The sequence below is a fragment of the Carcharhinus amblyrhynchos genome, chromosome 26 (assembly GCF_965287045.1).
Source record: "Carcharhinus amblyrhynchos chromosome 26, sCarAmb.v2.hapA, whole genome shotgun sequence".
Taxonomy (NCBI): domain Eukaryota; kingdom Metazoa; phylum Chordata; class Chondrichthyes; order Carcharhiniformes; family Carcharhinidae; genus Carcharhinus; species Carcharhinus amblyrhynchos.
Window position 1 is genome coordinate 828,889 of NC_137349.1, and position 15,930 is coordinate 844,818.

Consider the following 15,930-nt stretch of genomic DNA (forward strand, 5'->3'; position numbering starts at 1 on the left):
GTCGTGGGTCGTGCGAGGGCTGCTCTTGGATGTTTCGAGAGTAGCCTAGTGCTTCACGTCATTAGTGTACGCTTAAACTGGACCAGTTGATGGGGAACACGACAGCTCAGTGACTATCACTGTTTGCTGTGCAGAGGGATTTGGGGTTGTTTTCACTGGAAAGAAGGCGGCTAAGAGGGGATCTTATTGAAACATATAAGATGATTAGAGGTTTAGATAGGGTGGATAGTAATAGCCTTTTTCCTCTGATGGAGAAATCTAGCACGAGGGGGCATGGCTTTAAATTAAGGGGTGGTAGTTATAGGACGGATGTCAGAGGTAGGTTCTTTACCCAGAGGGTGGTGAGGGATTGGAATGCCCTGCCTGCTGCAGTTGTAAATGCGCCTAGTTTGGGGGCGTTTAAGAGATCCGTGGATAGGTTTATGGACGAAAAGGGATTGGTTTAGGTTAGTGGGTCATTGTTTTGTAACTGGTCGGCGCAACATCGTGGGCCGAAGGGCCTGTTCTGCGCTGTAATGTTCTATGTTCTATGTTCTATGATACATGGATTTGGGCCAGTGTCTGTGGGAGTTTGCACATTCTGCCCGTGCTTGCGTGGGTTTTCTCCGGGTGCTCCGGTTTCCTCCCACACCGCAAAGATGTGCTCTTAGGCTGATTGGTGTAACAAATTGTTCCTAAATTAGTCTCCCCTCAATCTGGTTTCCAATGTGGAGTGCCATAAGCGTAGACAAGGGTCATGGGTGGAAGAGGGGACTCACAATGTTGAAATGGCGGCGCGGGCTCGTTGGGCCAAAGGGCCTGTTTCCTGTGCTGTGTTGTTCTTTGTTTGTTCTTTGTTGATCATATCCATACCTACCAGGCCACAGAACTATCTATAACTCCCAATCCCATTAAATCCCATGTACTCATCCAGAAGTCTTTTAAAAGACCCCAGCGAGTTCGCCTCTACCACCACCGACGGCAGCCGATGCCACTCACTCACCACCCTCTGAGTGAAAAACTTACCCCTAACACCTCCTCTGTACTTGCTTCCCAGCACCTTAAACCTGTGTCCTCTCGCAGTGACCATTTCAGCCGTGGGGAAATAGCCTCCGAGAATCCACCCTATCTATACCTCTCAACGTTTTATAAACTTCCATCGGGTCACCTCTCAACCTTCGTCTCTCCAAGGAGAAGAGACCTAGCTCCCTCAACCTAACTTCATAAAGCATGCCTCCCAATCCAGGCAACATCCTTGTAAACCTCCTCTGCACCCTCTCAATAGCTTCCACATCCTAAATGTAGGCTAATCATTTTTATAATCATGGAAGTCCTTCTAACATGAATAAAGCAGAATGCTTGAAATGTTCTGATTTTCAGCATATTTTCTGATATGTAATTTTTTTCATGAACGAACTAGAAAATTCTGCAGTGCCAGTTCTCAATTCTGGTTTTTGTTGTAGGAATCAGTGCTATAGCTACATGCAAGGCATCAATCTAGCTATTTCAGATGGGGATGAAGAGCAATGGGAGCAGGACCAGTGCAAATGTACTTGGGACTCGTTGCTCTCATTGCGGGTGAAATCCGATATTAGTTCAGAGGAATATTTCTATGTTTTAACTTGTATGTCAGTGATCTAAAAGCACAGTCTCTTTATGCCTTATTCCATCAGCCAGGCCACGAACTCCATCTTTGCAACTTCCTTGATGTCCATGTTCTGATTTTTTAAGAAGCCTCTCTTACACCACGCAGACATCAAGAAAAGATTTCAAACACCAAGTCGTGGCTTGCCTTTCTGAGTAACCAGACCTGGCTCTTTGCCAAACACAAAAAGAATAGATTTAAAGCCAACATTTTAGATATTTCTTTCCAAATAAGAAGAAAAGATTTAATGTTCCATATCCATGTAAAGGTGCAATTAAGTAATTGGGGAACTAATTTATTTATTTACCTGCAATGGGTAAGGAAAGGTTTATTTAGTTCCCACACACGAGTCAGATTTTTAATTGAATGTTTGTGGATAATTGTGTTTTTTGTGTCAAGTTTTTCTAAGATTCTTTCATTCACATCTATGATGGAAAATCACAGTTTAATTAAAAATGCAGCAGTTTCGTACAGATTTCTTGAAAGGTTCCCTCGGGAAAAAATCAATTCACATTTGTTTCTTTGTAACTGAAGTTGCAATTCTCCTAACTAAAGCTATAAATAAGTTTTAAAAAAGATATATTCCGTGACATGTTTACATTTATCCATTATGCTGTCCTTCATTTATTTTAATGCCTTTATTGGAAGTTTATCTTGACAGCTGTAACCACTCCCAAAAGCCTGAATTAGGAGATGATATCTATAGTTGTAGCATTGATGATTGATTCCAGATTTTGTAATCTGAGTTTATGCAGTGTATACAACATTCCTGTTAAATCATTACTGTTATGTGTCTGAACTGCTGGAATATTGGCTTTAGCTTCTAGCAGTATCTGCACTGTATTTATCAGTTATTTGAAGAAAAGTGAGAGGACAAACTTCAAAGACTTAATTCAGATAAAATTTATGTTTAGTATTTATCATAAAAGAGATATAATAATAAACTGAAATTTTCAGTTGAAGTAACAGTGAGGGTGTTAGTCACTGTTAAGGAGTAAATAAAACAGCAGCCTGTTGTATCTACACATATGCAGTTAAACAGAAAAATCAGGAAGTTCTGTCTAAGATGCCTTGCTCCTCCAGAAGCTTCACTCTTAACAACATAGACTCTCATTAAAAACCAAGAGTATGAATTTGCTGTACTTACCCACTAGCTATCCACTAAACATGGTAGAAAATGTTTGAGCTCATCTATCCATGGAAGGGATTTTAGTGATCTTAATTAATACCAAACAACTCTTGTGCTACCGAAAATTTACTTTTAAAACTTAATTATTGATGGAGCTGTAAAGAACTTTTAACTTTTTATAGTGTATTTTATCTATGTCTTAATCTTATCTTCCTTTCCCTCTTTGTCATTGTCTTTGCATACTTAACTTAGTGTTGAATTAAACATTCTAACTTACACTTCCTGGTTTAAACTCTATGTACCTCCAACACAGTTCCATCTGCCTGATTAGTTGAGGAGATACACCATTTCTTGCCCTGTTTGCACAGGTCCATGGTTACTCATGCCCTGTCGAGGGCATCCCACTATTTTGACTCCCTAATTACTGTAAATCATGGTGCAAATGCACAAAGAATGCCTGTGCATAAGTGCAACGCAGGGTGAATGCAATTTGTTCACAGCTGACTATGAAATCTGGGCCCATATTTGTAAGAGAGAAGAAAAGACACATCAGTTTATATTTGACCTCACACATATTTAACTCTTATTTTACATTCCATATATTAGAAAGTGTGTTAAACTGAGGGGGGAGATTGTCTTTCTTCATTGTAAATCAAGTTAGTTTGAATTGTGAGGATTCTAAACTCTGAATGTTACATTGACAGAAAATGTAAGCATTCTGTTAACACCTGGGAGACATAGAGATGGAGAAACAATGACAAATACTTTTCTTCAACCTAATCTGAAATTCCAGGCGCCAGCTCTCCATTTATGCCAATCTGGAGGATCCTTTCTGGTGCTGACTAGCCAGACTAACCCCCAATGTTTACAAGGTCCAGGAGTTCCCCCAACTGCCAAAGCACAGGACTCCTCCCAGTGCTGCTACAGGACCTCTACCTTCAGCTGATGCCTCTCATATACCACTTGGTTTTTATTCTTAGCTTTAAAAATGACAGGGGAAAAATTAAATACAAAGTTAAAGGAATACATACGCACAAAATGTGTATATATATATATATATGCCTTCCTTCACATGGTAATTAAAACACCAAATGATCTGATTTCTTATGTTCTTATGTACATGCACAAGTGCATACACATCTATAACAATACTGCTTCAATGCTTCTTTGGTAAATTACAGAGTCCAGATAAAAAAGAATACTTTTTTCCTCATTGTATTTAACTTGGAGTGACACAAAAATTTAATTCAACACAAAATATGGTTGTGAAGCGTGACGCACAGGAGATGCAAGCTAGATGGACTGTTTTAATTAAATGACAAATAATTCAACCATGTTGCTCATGGTTAATCAGATCATTTGGTGTTTTAATTACCATGTGAAGGAAGGCTTATATATATATATACATTTTGTGCGTATGTATTCCTTTAACTTTGTATTTAATTTTTCCCCTGTCATTTTTAAAGCTAAGAAGCATGTACATAAAGAAAACATACAGACGTATAGGGAAAAAAACATTTTCTTAAGGGAAGGTGATATGGTGTTGCAGTTAACCCAACAATAAGCAACATTATTTGAACAGACCTATATTAGACAACCTGTAACACACTAATGGTGATTAAGGCAGGTGCAATGTTTGCATAATTGTTCTACAAAGATGATTCTGGAAAGTCTAAATTACCCAAGCCCTTATGTGTATTTACTCAGAGATACTCTATTTCTTAAAAAATGGCCTAAAGTATCATGTTGGTTTAGTAAGGTAACCATAATTAGCATTGGTGAAAGGTTGCATTTTCTTTTATCTCATCCATCTCCTGGGGGCAGCCGGTTAGCAGTGCTGTCTCACAGTGACAGGGACCCAAGGTCGATTCCCGGCTTGGGTCACGGTCCATGCGAAGTCTTTATGTTCTCCCCGTTTCTGCGTAGGTTTCTTCCAGGTGCCCTGGTTTCTTCTCATAGTCCGAAAGACATGCTGGTTAGGTAAATGGCCATGCTAAATTCTACCTCAACTTATCCGAACAGGCGCCAGAGTGTGGCGACTAGGGGACTTTCACAGTAACTTCATTACAGTGTTAATGTAAGCCTACTTGGGACATTAATAAATAAACTTAAAACGTTGGTTTAAAAGTCCGTAAACTGAATATGTCAAAACAAAAATACACAGAATGTAATTTATACCGTGCATTAGTAAGCAGTGAGTTTTTTAAAAGCTCACTTGTGTCGTGCAATCAATAAAGACAAATCACCAAGCATTTTATCTATCATTTAACAGGATGGATCTTGTAATGGTTTGCAACACTATGCTGCCCTAGGACGTGATATGATTGGTGCAACTTCTGTGAACCTAATGCCCTGTGAAGTACCGCAGGATGTTTACAGTGGGGTAGCACAGCAGGTAAGTGAGCAGAGTGGATGAACTAGAAGCATTCTCAATGAGTGATCTGTTTGTCATTCACAGTAAGAAGTCTCACAACACCAGGTTAAAGTCCAACAGGTTTATTTGATAGTAAACCGACAAGCTTTCGGGGTTTGCCCCTTTGTCAGGTGAGTGGAGTGTTCTCGTCTCTGACAGAGCATATAACAGCACACAGAGCTTACAGAATACTGAATAGAATGCGAGTCTTTACAGCTAACCTGCTATTCAAGTCTTAAAGATGCAGACAAAGTGAGTGGAGAGAGCATTAGGTTAAGGAGATGTGTATTGTCTCCAGACAGGTCAGTAAGTGAGATTTTACAAGCCCAGGCAAGTCATGGGGGTTACAGATAGTGCGACATGAACCCAAGATCCCGGTTGAGACCACCCTCGTGTGCGGAACTTGGCTATCAGTCTCTGCTCAGCGACTGTGCGTTGTCGTGTGTCGTGAAGGCCGCCTTGGAGAATGCTTACCCAAAGATCAGAGGCCAAATGCCAGTGACCGCTGAAGTGTTCGCCAACAGGAAGAGAACAGTGTTGCCTGGTGATTGTCGAGCGATGTTTGAACACGACAGCGCAGAGTCACTGAGCAGAGACTGATAGCCAAGTTCCGCACATGAGGGTGGTCTCAACCGGAGTCTTGGGTTCATGTCGCACTATCTGTAACCCTCATGACTTGCCTGGGCTTGTAAAATCTCACTTACTGACCTGTCTGGAGACAATTCACATCTCTTTAACCTAATGCTCTCTCCACTCACATTGTCTGCATCTTTAAGACTTGAATAGCAGGTTAGCTGTAAAGACTCACATTCTATTCAGTATTCTGTAAGCTCTGTGTGCTGTTATATGCTCTGTCAGAGACCAGAACACTCCACTCACCTGACGAAAAGGCAAACCCCGAAAGCTTGTCGGTTTACTATCAAATAAACCTGTTGGATTTTAACCTGGTGTTGTGAGACTTCTTACTGTGTTTACCCCAGTCCAACGTCGGCATCTCCACATTGTTGTCATTCACAGTGCAGGTCTCCTGGTGGATAGGATGGCAGTATCTACCTAACAAGCAACAGTGTTAACCTTTGGATTATGCTCATGTTCTACCAAGTCACAAATAATCCAATTATTGGAAGTGCTAGGTAGTCCCTACAGTGTTTAATTTGAGCAATACTCTGGATCCATGTTCAACAGTGGTTGTAAGAGCCCAGAAAAGATACAACATAGCCAGAGTGTTTCAGAGTAGTTCTTTCCATCAGTAAACAAGTATACAATGAATGCAAGAGGAAATATTATATTGAAACCATTAAAATTTGAAGATATGATTTTGTAAACAATAATTGAAAGGGGCATATGAATTTTAAAACTAATAAAGAATTAAATTCTTTTTTTAATTGTAGCTTTACTGTAATTCTTAAATTATAGTAAGAAATGCCACAATTAAAGAGAGTATCAGGGTAGTCCAATAAATCAAGTTGAATCACTGCACACTACAGTGGTAGAGGAGGCGACATACATTGATTGTTTAGGCCATTACTTTTCTGTTGAATGTTATGCAATTGCCTTGTTTCTCCCCTCAGGTTGAGGAATTTAGAAAACGCGACGCTGAAAAAGGTGTAAGAATTGCTCAAATCTTGGAAGGCTTCATTAATCGTAAAGTTGTGAAACAGACGGTGATGACTGTGGTATATGGTGTGACACGATTTGGTGGGCGTCTCCAGATTGAAAAGAGATTGAAAGAAGTTGAAGATTTTCCAAAGGTACCAAAAGAATGTAGTGGTTTTGTGCTGACAGGTAAAGGTTCAATAATTTTTCTGGGTTTTTTTCTCCAGGGCTGGAGTGTCCTGGACAATTTTGGTTTAGTCCAACTGAAATAGATTTTTCAGACAAGCAGTTTTGCAATGGGAGAATCTGCTCATCGAGCATTTTGTTTTTTTTGTTTTGATGCCAGTTACAAACTGTAATATGCAGCAACTTGGAAGTATTCCAATTCACAATGAGAGTACCACATAAACAGGATATAGTCTTACCTTATCTTCTCACTGTGATTTAAGATGCTGCTCAGAATTAGCACGGGAATGAAAAGGGAAAAACAAGAATGCTATATATTCAGATACTCAAACTTAAAATTCTGGAAATGTTAAGCAGGTTAATTGGCATCTGGAAGAGAAATAAAAGTTAACATTTCTAACTCTGTCTCATATGACTCAGTGTTGAACCAATAATTACTGAAACACAAAGTATCTAATTTCAGACATGTAAACTGCCTTTGAGTAAGCATTTTGCTTTGGTATCAAAGTCGATCTTTTACACAGACGTAGTTTATTTATTGAAAATAGCTGAGAAAATAATCAGGTCTGTTGAAATGGTAACTGCAATAGGATGCTGAATTAACCAAAATGGATTGACTACAAGGTTCAGCCAAAAAAAAACCATTTAGCGGAAGGTCACACCTAATGTTATTTAATTAATTTTTAAAAAGTCCATAACTATTATGTTTATAATTTTCAATTTCTGTTTGTTTTGAAGCATTCTAAAATTTATTGAAGTGCATTGAGCTGCAATAAACTGTAAATGATCTGAAAATAATTTAAACTCGTGCATCAGCAACCCTGCTTGTGCAATATTTGTCAAGTGGCTAACTCGAAAATGTTTGATTTTTTTTCCCCCCCACTAGTCAGTTAGCCTTATTCATTTTAACTTGACTGAATCGAGTTGACAGCAGAGTTGAACAGCTTAACTGAAATTCTTCGAATGTGACAATTTGCAACATACCAAACATCGTGTCACAATGTATAATCAAAATCCTCACGAAAATAGGCTTGAGGGCACCCTTTGCATTTCTCCGGATACTTTAATCTGAATTGGCTATGAACTTATGTATAGGAATAAAAGCTTACTAAATTACATTGCTCAAGGATGTTCTCGTACTCAGTTGTAAACACCACAGGAATATTGCAGATATTCATAAAGCACATTTTCCATTGCTTAAGAGGATTGCATTCTTTATTTTCCATGAAAGTTTCATGGTCTGTTGGTGTAATTTGGTTTTAAACAAAACAAAATTGTTAACAATGGAAGAGAAAGACTCAAATTTATTTCATGCCTTTTGTGACTCCAGGACGGCCCAAGCACTTCAGAGGTAAATAAATACTATTCAAGTGTAGCCACTGCTGTATACATTCAGGGATGTTCCAGACACATTCTGTAAAGATTACAGGAGTATTACAATCCTGAGTATTATAAAGTAATACACAGAACTGCAGACATGGAAGTAAACGGAGACAAGGAGCTAAAACCTGAACAGATTGGTTTAGAGTCTGTTATAAAAATTGAAAGTTTGATGACAATTTAATGTATAGCTTTAAAGAAGAACAAAGGGAAAATGCTGGATGCAGAGGGGAGGAGCAGTATGTCATGGAATGACTTGGATTCAGTTCACAGCCATCAGTACCCAGAAAACAGATGCTTTGCAAGCAATCAGTAATGTTGTTCATGACAAAGTTAACCAAACCAAGCAAATTGTGAAACATTTGAGCCCATCACAAGTGTCAACCCAGGGTCCTGACTAGAAGTCCAGTACAGAATTTTTAAAAAGCAACCGGAAAATATGAAAACCCAGAACCAGAAACTGTTTTGATAGAGTTGGCTATCTCAGACTGAAATTAGTGAATGTTGTCAGCCAAAACAATGTGATTGTTAATGTCCAGTTAATGGACATTAATAATGTCTTAAAGCTGGATGAATATATTGAGATTTATGGGATTGCAAAATAAAAGTGTTTTTTTGTTTAGAAGTTTGCATCATAAAATACAAGATATTGCTGTTATCCATGTAAAATATAATGTGCTAAGCTACTTATGTTAAGAACTAGTTATACCCAAACATTACTGTTTATAAAAACTTTACTACGTTAAACCTTTCTTTTTCCAAAGTTGTATCAGTTGGGGTAGGGATGGGGTGGGGTACTTTCAACCTGGAAATAAAACAGTAAGGATAATTTGTAGTTTTCTTAAAAGATCTGTGGAATTTGTAATTGTTTTCTAGAATGTTTGAAATGATTTCAAAATTCTTTCATCAATTGTAAAGGGATCAGTTGTAATTTTCTTGAATAAGAAATACTGGTCCACATGACAATTAGATCATAGATCATAGAATCCCTACAGTGCAGAAGGAGGCCATTTGGCCTATCGAGCCTGCACCAACCAGGCCCTATCCCCGTAACCCTGCATATTTACCCCACTGATCTCTCTAACCTATGCATCCCAGGACACTAAGGGGCAATACACCTAACCTGCACATCTTTGAGTTGTTGGAGGAAATCAGAACAGCCAGAGGAAACCCATGCAGACACGGGGAGAATGTGCAAACTCCAAACAGACTGTGACCCAAGGTGGGAATTGGACCCAGATCCCTGGAGCTCAGAGGCAGCAGTGCTAACTATTGTGCCACTGTGCCAACCTGAAAGCAGTACCAACTGGAAGGAAGTTAGGAAACAGATCCCATCCAGCCAAACACAGAGAGCTAGAAGCAAAGGAGATGGAAGGTGAAGGTGTGAGTGAAGACACAAAGATAAAGCAGACTGAGACCGAAAGAAGAATATACTGAATAATTTTGAGGAGACTAAGCAAATCTCTCCCAGAAGGAAGTCGGGATTTTTCTGTGCAAGTTGACTAAATAAATGTCTAAAACCTAGAAAGCTGTGAATAGCTTAGAGATGATAAAGAGCTGAGTCTTTTCCCAGAAGTGGCCAGACATGAACTGATGTGTTACCAGTTGGTCAATTGAAAAGGAACTCTAACACCATCAGGGCTGTCATGACCTGAGAGAAATTTCCATAAAATTGTTCCTTGATGATGATGATCATACCCATGGATCTTGGGGTGTGAAAACTTGTTGAGTAGGACTTCAAACCTACTTTGTATTAATAAAGAACATACTGTGGAACTGTGTAGCTATGTAATGTCACGCGTGCAGAAGGGAAATGCTGATGACTGTGAGACATGTGCTTTTGTATCAAAGTGAATGATTCCCTTCTATTTCAAGTATCATTTGCCTGTTCTTTCAAGTTTAATTTAAGTTGGTTTCGATTCATGTTAAAACAAAAGTTACAAAAAGTGGAATCTAGTTAGTAATTTCTTCATTTGGGTCATTCAGTAAATTTAATTATTTTAATTTATGGTTTCCCCATGAAGATCGTAACACAAACATTCACAGCATACAAGTGCCAAGCAATGACCATCTTGTCTTGGCATTCCACCTGACATTCAACACTAAGTATACCACTATCTACATGTGTTTCCATTGACTGGAGACTGAACTGGATCAGCCATTGTGGCTTCAAGAGCAGGCCAGAAACTGGGAATTTGGAAGCCAATAACACACTGCCTGACTCTCCAATGCTTGTCCACCATTTTCAAGGTACAAGTCAGAAGTGTGATGGAATATTCTCCATTGGCCAGGATGGGTGCGGTTCCAACAATACTCAAGAAATGCAGTGACATCCACCTGTTATATTCCATTCACTAATTTAAAACACCCACTTCCCCCACCACAGATGTACTATGTTCAACATGCACAGCAGCAACTCTCAAAGGATCCTTTAACAGCATCTTTCAAACCTCAACCTCTACCACAAAGGATATGGGCAACTGCTGAGTGGGAACACCAGCTGCAAATTCCCCTGCAAGCCACACATCATCCTGACTTGGGATTATATTACCCTTCCTTCACTGTTGCTAGATCCAATTTTCATCTGAAGTCCGAAGGTCCGCTTTCCAGCAGAAGGTTGCTGTGTAACTGTCTCCTGCTCTCAATGTGGAAACACTGAAGCCAGTTGTAGGAGCCTGCTGCCCGAAATTAAGAGATTGTTCATAAGTGTAAATAGTAAATAATTTAAGAGCTGCAGATAAAGGATGAAAGTAAATAATATCAAACTGGAAAATAATTCATCTAGCATGTCTACACAACTTGCAGCTGCCTAATTTAGTGTTGTACAAGGTTACTGTTTGTTCTCTAGATGACCTTTCAGTATATTGCTATAAATATGGTAGTACAGAACATGAGTGTTGCTGGAAAGAAAGGGCATGATTGTTATGTATTAAATTGGTGTATGTTATTTGGGGATAATGTCCCTTCAAGAGGAGTCATGTGATGGGGTGGCACAGTGGTTAGCACTGCTGCCTCACAGTGCCAGGGACCTGGGTTTGATTCTGGCGTCGAGTCACTGTGTGGATTTTGCACATTCTCCTCATGTCTGTGTGGATTTCCTCCGGGTGCTTTGGTTTCCTCCCACACTCCAAAGATGTGCGGATTAGTTGATTGGTCATGCTAAGTTGCCCCATTGTGTCAGGGGATAAGCAGGGTAAATGTGAGGTTACAGGGATAGGGCCTGGGTGAGATTGTTGCTGGTGCTGGCTCAATGGGCCAAATGGCCACCTTCTGCACTGTAGGAATTTGATGATTCTTTGAGTCATGTGAGCACTGAAGACATCATCAGTCAGGTTTGCAGGCTTTAAGCCCAATTTTGTTTCAAGTGTAACAGAGCACACAGTTACAGTAAACTTCCCCCGTTGAGTTATATGGGTGTTATTTGTTCCAACTGGGCCTAGTAACTTGCCCATGTACAGAATAATGATGTTCATGACCGCCATCATTAATTGTTGTAAAAACCCATCTGGTTCACTGCTCTTCAGGGAAAGAAATCTACCAACCTCATACAGTCTGGACTACTTTTGACTCTGGACCCCTACAATGTGGTTGACGCTTGACTGCCATCTGAAATGTAGCAAACCATTCGGTCCAAGGACAGTTAGGGATGCACGATGAATGCTGACCTGGCTAGCAAAACCCACATCCCATCTAAGGATAAAGGAAAAAATGTAATAGCAAACCTTTTATCTACATTTTGGAAATAGTCAAGAGATTGGGGGTCATGAATCATTTGATTAAAAACATTTCTTTGTGAAAACTGGCAAAAATGTAAGTGAGAGCTAAAGAGGATCACATGGCAACACCATTTATTTGGTCATACATGTTCTTAAAACTGAATTCAACTGTGTGACTTCATTAGAATACAGTTCAGGAGCAAAATCTGGTGTGATCAGCAAGTTTGCAGATGACACAAAGATGGCTGGACTTGCTGATAGTGATAGAACATAGAACATTACAGCGCGGAACAGGCCCTTCGGCCCACAATGTTGCGCCGACCAGTCTTATTTTTAAAAAAAAACATTGACCCACTAATCTAAACCAATCCCTTTTCGTTCATAAACCTATCCACCAATCTCTTAAACGCCCCCAAACTAGGCGCATTTACAACTGCAGCAGGCAGGGCATTCCAGTCCCTCACCACCCTCTGGGTAAAGAACCTGCCCCTGACATCCGTCCTATAACTACCCCCCCTTAATTTAAAGCCATGCCCCCTCGTGCTAGCTTTCTCCATCCGAGGAAACAGGCTATCACCATCCACCCTATCTAAACCTCTAATCATCTTATATGTTTCTATAAGATCCCCTCTTAACCGCCTTCTTTCCAGTGAAAACAACCCCAAATCCCTCAGTCTCTCCTCATAGGACCTCCCCTGCATACCAGGCAACATCCTGGTAAACCTTCTCTGCACCCTCTCCAAAGCCTCCACATCCTTCCTGTAATGTGGGGACCAGAACTGCACACAGTACTCCAAGTGCGGCCGCACCAGAGTTGTGTACAGTTGCAACATGACGCTGCGACTCCTAAATTCAATCCCCCTACCAATAAACGCCAAGACACCGTACGCCTTCTTAACAACCTTATCAACTTGATTCCCAACTTTCAGGGATCTATGTACACATACACCTAGATCCCTCTGCTCCTCCACTCTATTCAAAGTCCTCCCGTTAGCCCTATACTCAACACATCTGTTATTCCTACCGAAATGGATTACCTCACACTTCTCCGCATTAAACTCCATCCGCCACCTCGCGGCCCAGCTCTGCAACCTGTCCAAGTCACCCTGCAAACTTCGACACCCTTCCTCACAATCTACCACACCTCCGACTTTGGTGTCATCAGCAAACTTACTAATCCACCCAACTATACCCTCATCCAGATCATTAATAAAGATTACAAACAGATGAGCAGTGTTGGGCAATACAGCAGGATATAGATGGGCTGGTAAATTGGGTGGAGAAATGGCAGATAGAATTTAATCCAGATAAATGCGAGGTGATGCATTTTGGAAGAAATAATGTAGGGGGGAGTTATACAATAAATGGTAGGACTATAAAGAGTATAGAAACACAGAAGGACCCCTAGGCCCCCAAGTTTACAAGTCCTTGAAGGTGGCAGTACAGGTAGAGAGGGTGGTGAAGAAGGCATATGGTGTGCTTGCCTTTATAGGAAGGGGTATAGAGTATAAAAGCTGGCGTCTAATGTTGCAGTTATATAGAACGTTGGTTAGACCACATTTGGAGTACTGCGTCCAGTTCTGGTCGCCGCACTACTGGAAGGATGTGGACACTCTGGAGAGAGTGCAGAGGAGGTTTACCAGGATGCTGCCTGGTATGGAAGGTCTTAGCTATGAGGAGAGATTGGGCAAATTGGGTCTGTTCTCCCTGGAAAGACGGAGAATGAGGGGAGATCTAATAGAGGTGTATAAGATTATGAAGGGTATAGATAGAGTGAACAGTGGGAAGTTTTTTCCCAGGTTGGATACGAAAATCACGAGGGGCCACGGGCTTAGGGTGAGAGGGGCGAGGTATAATTCAGATGTTAGAGGGAGGTTTTTCACACAGGGTTGTGGGGGCCTGGAATGCACTGCCAAGTAGGGTGGTGGAGGCAGGCACGCTAGAGTTGTTTAAGGCTTACCTAGATAGGCATATGAGCAGACTAGAGATGGAGGGATACAAGAGGTTGTTCTAGTTAAGGATCAAGAGCCTCAGGACGTTCCTGGGAATCAATAGATTCCTATGGGCCGTCCAACATATTTTATGGCTCACCTGTCTTACGTTTCAGTTTCTGGGGATCTTCCGTGAATGTCTGAATAGGCTGTGTATGTTGATTGATGTCTTTTTTTACATCCACAGGTGATTCGGTCCGACTTGTTGGCCAACAAGGGGCATACACGCGGTGGGTCGTGCGAGGGCTGCTCTTGGATGTTGTTTCGAGAGTTGCCTAGTGCTTCACGTCGTTAGTGTACGCTTAAACTGGACCAACTGACGGGCAATACGACAGCTCAGTGACTATCACTGTTCGTTGTGCAGATACATAGACCTGGGTCGGTGTGTGTGGGAGTTTGCACATTCTCCCCATGCTTGCGTGGGTTTTCTCCGGGTGCTCCGGTTTCCTCCCACACCCCAAAAATGTGCTCTTAGGCTGATTGGTGTTAACAAATTGTCCCTAAGTTAGACTTCCCTTAATCTGGTGCACATATAATTCTCTAAATTTGCACCCCTTTATTGTGGAGTCCAAGAGGCGTAGACAAAAGTCATAGGAAGGAGGAGGATTGGAATGAGGCACTCAGTGTTAAAATGGGCAGCGCAGGCTTGTAGGGCCAAAGGGCCTGTTTCCTGTGCTGTGTTGTTCTTTGTTCTTTGTTCATAATGTCTGATGTTAGATGTGATTCTATGATTGGGCAGTGTTTGCTGAACAATCCCAAGTGTGTTAAAAATTACAATAACAACCAATTTAAGATTCATAATTTGGGCTCACAAGGTAGCTCACATACACTTGCTAGAAGCTACTTGTGTTCTTGTGCACAGACTTGTCCTTTGCAGGCAAAGCAATCAACACCCCTTTTCTCAGGCAATATAAATTATTGTTTCCTTTGATACACTGAAAATAGGTTTGAGAGTAAGTGAATTGACTCTTTGACCCTGTTCCGCCATTCAATATGATCATGGCTAATACTCTATCTCAATGCCATACTCCTACGTTTTTTTCCATACCCTTGGCACCTTTACAATCTAGAAAGTTATCTGTTTCCTCCTTGAATATATTCAGTGACTTGACCTCCACAGCTTTCTATGGTAGAGAATTCAATTGGCTCACTACCCTCTAAGTAAAGTTTTCTCCTCGTCTCAGTCCTAAGTGGCGTACCCTGTATCCTGAGTCTATGACCATTGTTTTAAACTACCCTCCAGTCAGAGGAAACATCATTCCTGTATCCATCTGTCCAGAACTTTATACATTTCAATGAGATCCCCTCTTATTTTTCTAAACTCCAGAGAATACAGTTGTAGTTAAATTTGACATTACTGTATCTGTCCTGATGAGTATAAGACAAAAAGCTTCGACAGCAATACACAGTAGATATGAGTCGGGATAATACACAAGTGAAGCTTGCAAAAGCTCTTGTGTTGTTTGTCAATATACCATTTTTCTTTGCAAAGTATTCTGGATTCAGGTGATGTATTTGTTGCTCATGTTCTTTTACTTCATGAAGCAATCTTTTGGTGAGGAAACCTATTAAAATGATAAACTGTTGCAGAAAAATAAACAGTAAACATTTATAGATCTATGTAGCTAAACTTGCCCTAGTTGCTTACACAAAAACTCATTTTCCATTGAAGAGGCAAAATTATGTTGAAGGTAACTTTATAAGACCCTTGTCAGGCCTGTGACAGGAGTACTGTGCGCAGTTCTGGTCGCCTCACTATAGGAAAGACGTAGAAGCTATTGAAAGGGTACAGAGGAGATTTACAAGGATGTTGCCTGGACTGGGAGGCATGCCTTATGAAGTTAGGTTGAGGGAGCTGGGTCTCTTTTCCCTGGAGAGACGAAGGTTGAGAGGCG

At 40.7% G+C, this 15,930-nt stretch overlaps 1 protein-coding gene across 2 annotated transcripts in view; it reads left to right on the forward strand.

Annotated features, from left to right (window-relative positions):
• Window positions 1-15,930, forward strand: part of polrmt (polymerase (RNA) mitochondrial (DNA directed)) — a 132,293-nt gene that overhangs the window by 70,541 nt on the left and 45,822 nt on the right. For both annotated transcript variants that reach the window (XR_013889492.1, XM_080212775.1), the window contains exons 12-13: window positions 5,026-5,148; window positions 6,738-6,917. Coding sequence is in view for 1 of the 2 variants with exons in the window: in XM_080212775.1 (XP_080068901.1) it covers window positions 5,026-5,148; window positions 6,738-6,917 (303 nt within the window). In the remaining variant the exon portion in view is untranslated. The remainder of the gene's footprint in view (window positions 1-5,025; window positions 5,149-6,737; window positions 6,918-15,930) is intronic.